Here is a 10887-nt window from a genome sequence, read left to right as displayed (position 1 = left end):
GAACTGTTAACTCAGAACTGCAAAATCTGACTTAAGTGAGTTCAAGACAACTGAAAACTCGTGAAAAATGACCTACGACTGGGAAAATACGTTTTGAACTTTCATCCAACTCAGAGAATGCCAGACTTTGATGACAAAGTTTGATTACAACATTTTCCTACGAAGGACCACCGCTCCACCTTCCTGTTCAAGTGAACACAACACAACCAGGTGAGTCCAAACATGTCTTGTATGCTGCTGCATAAATTATGTAATATGCCAGGGAGATATGTAACCTGTAGCTAAGAAAGTAATACTAAGTGTGTGTTGTGTAGTAAGCTGTTAGTAGCCCATGTGCCTCACCCTAATAATTTGGTCAATTTCCACCTCTTAATTTCGACTTGGTGGTGAACATGTAGCCTATAACCTGTTTTTTAGAAATGTAATCATCGAATATTGTAAGAGCTTTCATTGTCTGCTTATATATGCCCCCTTTATTTATCCTACGGTTCTGAATTGGTGTACAAGGAGAACACTGTAAGAACGGCCCATTTTCTGAATTCTGTTGCTGTACATTTCAAAGTGCTGAACAAATAGTTGTATTGACTATGTCCGTCCTAGCTCATTAATGTCTTATCTGCTTGTCGTCCCCTTCTGCCATAGTTTGCACATCTCAATTGTCAGCAAAAACCGATTTTTTTTAAGCAAGTCAGCCATATCAGCTATGTTTGTTTTAAAGGCAGTAAATGAGGCTGAATGAACTGTTCCGCTGCCAGACAAGGCCCCGCTGATAGCCAGGTGTAGCAGTGATATAGTGCAGGTAATGTATTGTTTAGTGTTGTGTTGTGGCTTTGTTGGAGATTCATCCTACATGTAAAATGTTTTGCCCCACCAAGATTTACATGCTAAAATCGCCACTGCCTACATCTAACTGCAAGAAGGTCTGGACCTTAACAGCATAGATAGTTGTGGGTTCACCCCATGGTGCGGAGGCACAACATACAGACACGCATATGAATTGATTGATTGATCGATTGACAGTCACATACACATGAAATCAGTATTTTATTGGAATAAATGATACATGATGTAACTGTGAAAAGGAGATAGTTACAGTATGTTTATAGATTCAAAATAAAACAAATTATACAATTCATAAAATAAGTCCTGGACTAAAAATAATGCATCTCTCTATTGAAAATGCTTTTTAGTCCAGGAGTAGGATTCATCTGAGTTAAGGAAATCAACCCCCAATACATTGTGATAGGCATGTTTATCTGTGTTAAGGAAATCAACCCCCAATACATTGTGATAGGCATGTTTATCTGCAACATACATATTGTGACTGGATATGTCTTCATAACTGCAAACAAGTGTAGTCTATAACTGTATGTTAACCAAGCTGCACACTTCTCATTTCATGTCTGAAATACAAACTGTATTTAATGTTTGTTTATGCAATGTTCCAAGATGAATACGTATTCGTAGTTCAACTAAAGAGTGACATTATCCCTTTGTGTAAGCAATAGTGTTCCCTCTATCACAACGCTACAGCAGGTACGTCTAGCATGTGTTTGTTTTCCTGACAGTGAATACATCCAGTCTGTAGCCTATCATTGCGTGAATAATTATCATAACTGGAGGTCCAAAAAGTCTTAGGTTTGACCTAGTCTCACCTGTCAAGGTTCGTTCAGATACCAGTACGGATTCACTGAAGTATCTTCTGCGATACATATTCACTATCTAACTTTGGATTTAATGATCAGAAATATATTTTCATGATGTAATACAAATATAGGTATGATGTCATTAAAATATTTGTATAATGTCATTAAAAGATGGGTATGATGTCATTAAAAGATGGGTATGAGGTCATTAAAAGATGGGTATGATGCCATTAAAAGATGGGTATGAGGTCATTAAAAGATGGGTATGATGCCATTAGAAGATGGCTGCCAGCATCACTGAAAACCAAAAGATACTAGTGATAAAGTGAAAGAAGAAAAAGGGAAAGGAGAAATGATCATCAGTAAGCACCATTTCAAAAACTAAAACAAAAGCATTGTTTGTTCATTCGTCCATCCATCCATCTATCCATCCATCCATCCATCCATCCATCCATCCATCCATCCATCCATCCATCCATCCATTCATCCATCCATCCATCCATCCATCCATTCATCCATCCATCCATCCATCCATCCATCCATCCATCCATCCATCCATCCATCTATTCAATCATTCTGATAAAGTGGTGTAAATGATATCTACATTCTAGTCATTCAGTTTGCTGGTGCTGCACACTAACAGTTTATAAAATAATCCACAATAGTAAGGCAAAGCCAAAAGTCTCCTGACCTCCGTGTCTCTCCCTCTGTCTCTCTCTCTCTCTCTCTCTGGACCCTGTGGGGAGCGTTTAGTTCAGTCTGTGGCAGTGAGATTACACATTCCCCTCGCTTCCTCTGTCTGTCTGCCTGTTTGCCTATCTGCTTGTCTGTCTCTCTCTGTATGTCTGTCTTTCTGCAGAAACACTCTCATTCTGCTGTAAATTCACTCTCTCTCTATCGCTTTCTATCTCTGTTTTCATTAACAGTCTCTCTCTCACTCTCTTGCTTTTCTCTCTCTGTTCTCATTAAGTCTCTCCCTCTCTCTCTCTCTGATTTCATTCACAGTCTCTCTCTCTCTCTCTCTCTCTCTCTCTCTCTCTCTCTCTCTCTCTCTCTCTCTCTCTATCTCTGTTTTCATTAACAGTCTGTCTGTCTCTCTCTCTATCTATCTCTGTTGTCATTAACAGTCTGTCTCTCTTTATCTCTGTTGTCATTAACAGTCTGTTTATCTCTATCTATCTCTGTTGTCATTAACAGTCTGTCTTTCTTTAATTAGAACAGTTTCTCTTTCTCAATTTCCTCTAATTGTCTCTCTCTCTCCATGGTTAGAAGAGTCGGGCCTGTTTCTTCATTTCATTCCTCTTCCAGAGAGCCAGCCGGTCAAACTCTGCCACGGTCATCCCAAACACCTGTAGGAACTCCTCGGGACTCAGATGACGCTGGAAGACAGAGAAACACAGGGAGACACTGTAGTATGGCTCATGTAGACTATGTGGATAATGTCTGGAATAGTGACCTTTAACTTTTCGTAAGGATAGGAGGTGACATTGAACAAATTATTTAATGGAAAATCAACCACCAAACTAAGCCAGATCTTAACCTCACCTCTAGTCTGGCTCTGTCCACATCTTTAGGCACTCTGTGTCGCCCCCTGGTGGTCACGATCAGCGCTTCATACGGGTAAACCTGCAACAGACAGGTCAGATAGAGTTAGAAGATATATGTAGTCAACAGGGTTGGGGTCAAATCAGGAAGTACACTTAAATTCCATTCCTATTCTGATAATACTTGGAATTTCATGGTACTTCCTGAATTGATTACAGTCAAATGGAATTGACCCCAAACCAGTGAGATGAAAAGCTCCAGCAGATCTCAGTCATAAAATAGCTGTTTTCTTTGTAATCACAGCATGGAACCCATTGTATGGAACATAGCAGAGATGTTCTATAGAATGAGATGATTATTGGCGGCCCTTCCATTTACTCTCTCTCATCAAGTCTCTCTTAATCTCTCCTCATACGGACTGGTAGCAACATTTGGAATTTGTGACACAAAGTTTATCGAAAGGTCAGGATGGGCTGAGAGAAATGTCCAGTGACGTCTTGCTCCGGAAGCTCTTTGTTATGCCAGTACATGTCCTGTTCGAATTCTTTAAGAATGCATTCTTCCTTCCTCTCTCCCTAGAAGAGAATATTCCTAATCTGACATAGCTGGGTGAAAGCAATTTCTTAAAGTTATTCATTTGTGTTAGATCAGTGATTACTTCAAGGAAGGGAGGAGTAAAGGGTGTGTTTTTAATGTATTCAAAAAGGACCCAAGTCCTGACTGTGGAAGATGCCCTGTGACCTACAGTAAGACCCTTTGACTAGGGCAGCTTAGGGCAGGATGCCATAACTCTACCGCTGCTTCCTCTGGTAGGGTCATTGAGCCAGGAGTGAGAGAGAGCAGCTATACTGTCCTATAATGTTCTATTGCCTTTGTATGAACAAACCCCAGTCTTTGTGATCCAGTAGGAATTGTCTTTCTCCCCACCAGGGGTTCCTCACATACCACTTAGAGGACAGTCTTACATCCTTCTGACTATTGTAGCCTACTGCTTGACAGTCCACTCCACTTTACAATCAACTTTCAGACCCTTACCTTGTATTCTGTAGAAGAGAAAAATAGGAAAAATACCTGATTACAATCATGCAATAAGGAAATCCCACAATGTTATAAATGTATTGAGACCTGAACACAGGGTGGTTATACAGCCCTCCTACCTCTGGTTCCCCAGTTGACTTCACTGCTGCTGTCATACTGTTGGTAGTAGTCTGCGGCTGCACTCTGGGGCTGCAGGGATACACATGGAGACCTGTTAGTGATGCTACAGCTGTGTTTGTCAAGTAAGCTTCCATGACAACTAGGAGGTCAACTTGAATTACAGCCTTCTACAGTATGTAAATCATTTTTGGTTGCTGTCTCCAAGAAATAGGTCTCTCTGTCGAAAGATACTTTAATTTCAATATATTTGACCATAACTGTATAAATAAAGAATAGTATAGTGTTGGTGGTCACCCTGTTGACACTGTTCCGCCTGTATCCTGGTAGAGAGGCTGATTTGTACGAATCTAGAAAACATGAATGCAACCAATCAATCCAGTTTATTTATAAAGCCCTTTTTACAGAAGTTGTCATACTTGCTTTACAGTTGGGGGTCATATATACATGTCAAAATATCAGAGCAGGCCAGTAAAGAGATGCACGAACACCTGAATGACTTCATGTCTCTCTCATCAATGTACAGTAGAGGACGATGTTTACAAACATATAGATTTCATGTATGTAATGCTGTTTTACTGTTGTACTCACCATTGTCTAGGCTGTAATTGGATCGAGGAGCTGAAAGAGAGAAAGGAGAGAACAGGATTACTGAAAGAGCGAGAGAGAGAGAGAGAGAGAGAGAGAGACAGAGAGAGAACGAGAAAACAAGGCAATCAAACAAGCTACGCGTCAGTATAGAGACAAAGTAGTGTCGCAATTCAACGGCTCAGACACGAGAGGTATGTGGCAGGGTCTACAGTCAATCACGGACTACAAAAAGAAAACCAGCCCCGTCGCAGACCACAATGTCCTGCTCCCAGACAAACTAAACAACTTCTTTGCTCGCTTTGAGGTCAATACAGTGCCAACGACACAGCCTGCTACCAAAACCTGCGGTCTCTCCTTCACCGCAGCCAACGGAAGTAAAGCATTTAAACGTGTTAACCCTCGCAAGGCTGCCGGCCAAGCCGTGTCCTCAGAGCATGCGCAGACCAGCTGGCTGGTGTGTTTATGGACATATTCAATCAATCATTGTTCCAGTTCCAAAGAAAGCTAAGGTAACTGAACTAAATGACTATCACCCCGTAGCACTCACCTCCGTCATCATGAAGTGCTTTGAGAGACTAGTCAAGCATCATATCACCTCCACCCTACCTGACACCCTAGACCCACTCTAATTTGCATACCGCCCCAATAGGTCCACAGATGACGCAATCGCAATCACACTGTCCTAACCCACCTGGACAAGAGGACTACCTATGTAAGAATGCTGTTCATCGACTACAGCTCAGCATTTAACACCATAGTACCCTCCAAACTCGTCATTAATCTCGAGACCCTGGGTCTCGACCCCGCCCTGTGCACCTGGGTCCTGGACTACCTGACGAGCCGCCCCCAGGTGGCGAGGGTAGGAAACAACATCTCCACCCCGCTGATCTTCAACACTGGGGCCCCACAAGGGTGCGTTCTGAGCCCTCTCCTGTACTCCCTGTTCACCCATGACTGCGTGGCCATGCACGCCTCCAACTCAATCATCAAGTTTGCAGACGATACTACAGTGGTAGGCCTGATTACCAAGAATGACGATGAAGGCCTACAGGGAGGAGGTGTGGGACCTCGGAGTGTGGTGTCAGGAAAATAACCTCACACTCAACGTCAACAAAACAAAGGAGATGATCGTGGACTTCAGGAAACAGCCGAGGGTGCACCCTCCTATCCACATCGATGGGACAGTAGTGGAGAAGGTGGAAAGTTGTAAGTTCCTCGGCGTATACATCACGGACAAACTGAAATGGCCCACCCACACAGACAGCGTGGGGAAGAAGGCGCAGCAGCGCCTCTTCAACCTCAGGAGGCTGAAGAAATTCGGCTTGTCACCAAAAACACTCACAAACTTTTACAGATGCACAATCGAGAGCATCCTGTCGGGCTGTATCACCGCCTGGTACGGCAACTGCTCCGCCCACAACCGTAAGGCTCTCCAGAGGGTAGTGAGGTCTGCACAACACATCACCGACGGCAAACTACCTGCCCTCCAGGACACCTACACCACCCGATGTCACAGGAAGGCCATAAAGATCATTAAGGACAACAACCACCTGAGCCACTGCCTGTTCACCCCGCTATCATCCAGAAGGCGAGGTCAGTACAGGTGCATCAAAGCAGGGACCGAGAGACTGAAAAACAGCTTTTATCTCAAGGCCATCTGACTGTTAAACAGTCATCACTAACATAGAGAGGCTGCTGCCAACATACTGACTCAATTTCTAGTCACTTTAAACTATGCCACTTTATATAATGTTTACATACCCTACACTACTCATCTCAAATGTATATACTGTACTCTATACCATCTACTGCATCTTGCCTATGCCGCTCAGCCATCGCTTATTCATATATATTTTTATGTACATATTCTTATTCATTCCTTTACACTTGTGTGTGTGAGGTAGTTGATTTGAAATTGTTAGATTACTTGTTAGATATTACTGCATGGTCGGAACTATAAGCACAAGCATTTCGACTACACTCGCATTAACATCTGCTAACCATGTGTATGTGACAAATACAATTTGATTTGATTTGAAGAGCGAGAGAGACAGAGAGAAAGAGAGAGAGAAAAAGACAGAGAGAGAGAGAGAGAGAGAGAGAGAGAGTCGGATCTGGCTAAAAATACTTGAATCAGTCATAGAGACAATTGCCCTTTATGGTTGTGAGGTCTGGGGTCCGCTCACAAACCAAGATTTCACAAAATGGGACAAACACCAAATTGAGACTCTGCATGCAGAATTCTGCAAAAATATCCTCCGTGTACAACGTAGAACACCAAATAATGCATGTAGCTAATTACGCTAATTATCAAAATCCAGAAAAGAGCCATTCAATTCTACAACCACCTAAAAGGAAGCGATTCCCAAACCTTCCATAACAAAGCCATCCCCTACAGAGAGATGAACCTGGAGAAGAGTCCCCTAAGCAAGCTAGTCCTGGAGCTCTGTTCATAAACACAAACACACCCCACAGAGCCCCAAGGCAGCAGCACAATTAGACCCAACCAAATCATGAGAAAACAAAAAGAGAATTACTTGACACATTGGAAAGAATTAACAAAAAAACAGAGCAAACTAGAATGCTATTTGGCCCTAAACAGAGAGTACACAGCGGCAGAATACCTGACCACTGTGACTGACCCAAAATTAAGGAAAGCTTTGACTATGTACAGACTCAGTGAGCATAGCCTTGCTATTGCGAAAGGCCGCCGTAGGCAGACATGGCTCTCAAGAGAAGACAGGCTATGTGAACACAGCCCACAAAATGAGGTGGAAACTGAGCTGCACTTCCTAACCTCCTGTCCAATGTTTCAATTCATATTAGAGACACATATTTCCCTCAGATTACACAGATCCACAGAGAATTCGAAAACAAACCCAATTTTGATAAACTCCCATATCTACTGGGTGAAATTCCACAGTGCGCCATCACAGCAGCAAGATTTGTGACCTGTTGCCACAAGAAAAGGGCAACCAGTGAAGAACAAATACCCATATTTATGCTTATGTATTTTCCCTTGTGTACCCTTAACCATTTGTACATCGTTACAACACTGTATATATACGTAATATGACATTTGTAATGTCTTTATTGTTTTGAAACTTTATTGTTTTGAAAGAGAGAGAGAGAGAGAGAGAGAGATAGAGAGAGAGAGAGAGAGAGAGAGAGAGAGAGAGAGAGAGAGACAGAGAGACAGAGAGACAGAGAGAACCTCCTAAGAAATTTGACAAAGGCCTTCATTCAGCTAGAGAAGAGTTTCACAGCAGAGTTTCTAAACCCAGAGGCACATCATCGTGAGACCTCCGCAGAAACGCTTGCAAAAAAGACCAGGCCAGGGTTAGTTGTTAACCTTCTCTGAATCTAGGCACAACCTAGATTTCGAGCCAATTGTCTTAAGTGGTTTAAACATGTTATTACTCCAACCTCATGAATTGAAACTGACACGTTTCAATTTATATACCAATCCCTCTGCAGTGTTTGTGGTCTGTGCCTCCCCATCCTATTCCCCTCCCCTTCCTTCTGAGCTGATTTAATGAGAGACAGAAGAATGAGAAGCATGTCACCTCTTACTATTCACAAATAAACCACAGTATGGGACGTCATTATTATGAAGTGAGGTAAGGGCATAGACTCTCCGTCTAAACATGCACTATAAAGTCGCCACAATCTGACTAGGGGAAAAAATGACAGTTTCAGAGGCAAAGTCAAATGGTTGATGTACCCAGAGAGACCAGCTCACTGGTTTCTCTTCATCTTGTAGAACGCTGCCGAGACCTTAATTAAAGATATCGGTTTAAAAGCTGACAGTGTTTTTATACACTTTTATTTGTTGGGCTAAATTGCTGTGAGCGCTGCTATCTGTCTCGGGATCTCTCCAGATTCCGTATAGGGGGAGAGACGCAAAATCCCAGCTAGCCTAGCTGGCTCGGCGGTCTCAAATGGAGACCGCTATTGAACGTTTCCAGCGTTGCAGGATCTGTATTTACTTTGCTTTGTTCCTGGACAATGTGGACCACGTTGACTTTCAATGCAGCAACTGCTTGCTTGCGGAGGACAACAGGGGTGAAGTAGCTACTCTTAGCAAGCAAGTAGCAAACCTACACAATTTTTCTTCCACCCCAGTAGCCGGACGCCACTCTGGTCTGATGGAACTGACACAGATCAGAAACGGCTGATTCTAGAGGTTCCGGCGCCTTCGTCCTTGGTTCTGTCTCCCTCTCTGGTGGCTTCTACCTCGGGTTCAGATCCTCGGAGCTCCAGTCCGTGAGGCTGCCTGAGAGACCGGCCCATTCGACAACATCGGCAGATCTACGGTGAGAAACATCTCGGTCCCCAAGGCAAAAACCCTGTGCTTGTCACGCCTTGATCTGTTTCACCTGTCTTTGTGATTGTCTCCACCCACCTCCAGGTGTGACCTGTTTTCCTCATTAGTCCCTGGGTACTTATTCCTGTGTTCACTGCTTGTCTGTTGCCATTTCGTCTTGTTTGTCAAGTCAACCAGTGTGTTTTTCCCATTCTCTCACTGTTTTTTCTAGTCTCCCGGTTGGGACCCTTGCCCGTCTGGATTCTGAAACCGCCTGCCTGACCATTCTGCCTGCCCTGACCTCAAGCCAGCCTGCCACTCTGTACCTTCTGGAATTTGACCTGGTTTTGATATTTTGCCTGTCCACGACCATTCTCTTGCCTACCCCTTGGAATATAATAAATATCAGAGACGAACCATCTGCCTCCCATGTCTGCATCTGGGTCTCGCCTTGTGCACTTATAGTGCTACCCAGGAGCACGAGTACAGGACATAACAAGGCTGCTACTGACTGTTCTACCACAGATTCCGGGAGCTGACACTGTCGTAGTCCATGTGGGGTCAAACGACATCAGGAGGGCTAGCTCGGAACATTTGACAATGGATTTTAAAGAACTGATTTTAGCATTAAAAGACTCCAAAAAACTGCCAATCATTTCAGGTCCAATACCATCGTTGGGCTGCGGGTGTGAAAGAGTCAGCAGACTGCTGGCATTACACATCTGGCTAAAAGACTACTGTAGCTCTGCTGGAGTCTCTTTTATTGATAACTTTGTCACCTTCTGGAAACAGAAGATACTCTACAGGAATGACAGAGTTTATCCAAATCATCTGGCTCCTGGACTCTGTCTATGCACTTCAAGGCTACGTTGAAACAATGACTGGTAAATGATCCAAGACCAGCTCAGTTAATCCCTACCATTGTGACAATGAGTCGTCATAATGCTGCATCAAATGTACATGATCTTAGGGGCATTGGCAAACGCAATGTAAGCTATTTAATTTATGTACCCCTAATTGCACCGAATACATCTGTTTATCCTACAGCTATTGTAAGCAGTAATCATGAGCCTATAAAACAGAGTTAGAGTTACACTGAGGTGCTGTGCATCAGTAGGAAGACTCCAATGTAAATAACATGAGTAAGTCTACCTCTGATAAGCTTCCCAGTAAAGCATTAAAAACAATCAAGCAACCCAGAAAAGTGCTAAAAATAGCCCATATTAACATATGTAGCCTAAGAAACAAGGTCCATGAAGTCAATAACTTGCTTGTATCAGATGACATTCATATTCTATCTCTGAAACTCACTTAGATAATACATTTGATGATACAGTGGTAGCAATACATGGTTCTAACATCTACTGAAAAGACAGAAATGCCAACGGAGGTGGTGTTGCTGTTTATATTCAGAACCACATCACTGTAAAGCTTAGAGAGGATTCCATGTTAAATACTGTTGAAGTAATATGGCTACAGGTTCATCTGCCTCACCTCAAGCCCATTCTGGTGGGAAACTACCGTAGACCACCAAGTGCTAACAGTCAGTATCTAGATAATATGTGTGAAATGCTTGATAATGTATGTGATATCATCAGAGAAGTATATTTTCTGGGTGAACATTGACTGGCTATCATCAAGCTG

At 43.0% G+C, this 10887-nt stretch overlaps 1 protein-coding gene across 1 annotated transcript in view; it reads right to left on the bottom strand.

The window, feature by feature from the left end:
* Nucleotides 1-1121: 1121 nt before the first annotated feature.
* The window catches only part of LOC139391050 (actin-binding LIM protein 3-like), an 83440-nt gene continuing 73674 nt past the window's right edge, over nucleotides 1122-10887 (bottom strand). The window contains exons 19-23 of the mRNA XM_071138532.1: nucleotides 4938-4967; nucleotides 4644-4696; nucleotides 4338-4418; nucleotides 3192-3272; nucleotides 1122-3025 (exon numbers count right to left, since the gene is read on the bottom strand). Of these exons, the coding sequence (XP_070994633.1) occupies nucleotides 2912-3025; nucleotides 3192-3272; nucleotides 4338-4418; nucleotides 4644-4696; nucleotides 4938-4967 (359 nt within the window). The 3' untranslated portion in view covers nucleotides 1122-2911. The remainder of the gene's footprint in view (nucleotides 3026-3191; nucleotides 3273-4337; nucleotides 4419-4643; nucleotides 4697-4937; nucleotides 4968-10887) is intronic.

The sequence above is a fragment of the Oncorhynchus clarkii genome, chromosome 31 (genome assembly GCF_045791955.1).
Source record: "Oncorhynchus clarkii lewisi isolate Uvic-CL-2024 chromosome 31, UVic_Ocla_1.0, whole genome shotgun sequence".
Lineage (NCBI taxonomy): Eukaryota > Metazoa > Chordata > Actinopteri > Salmoniformes > Salmonidae > Oncorhynchus > Oncorhynchus clarkii.
This window is presented reverse-complemented; position numbering and strand designations above follow the sequence as displayed.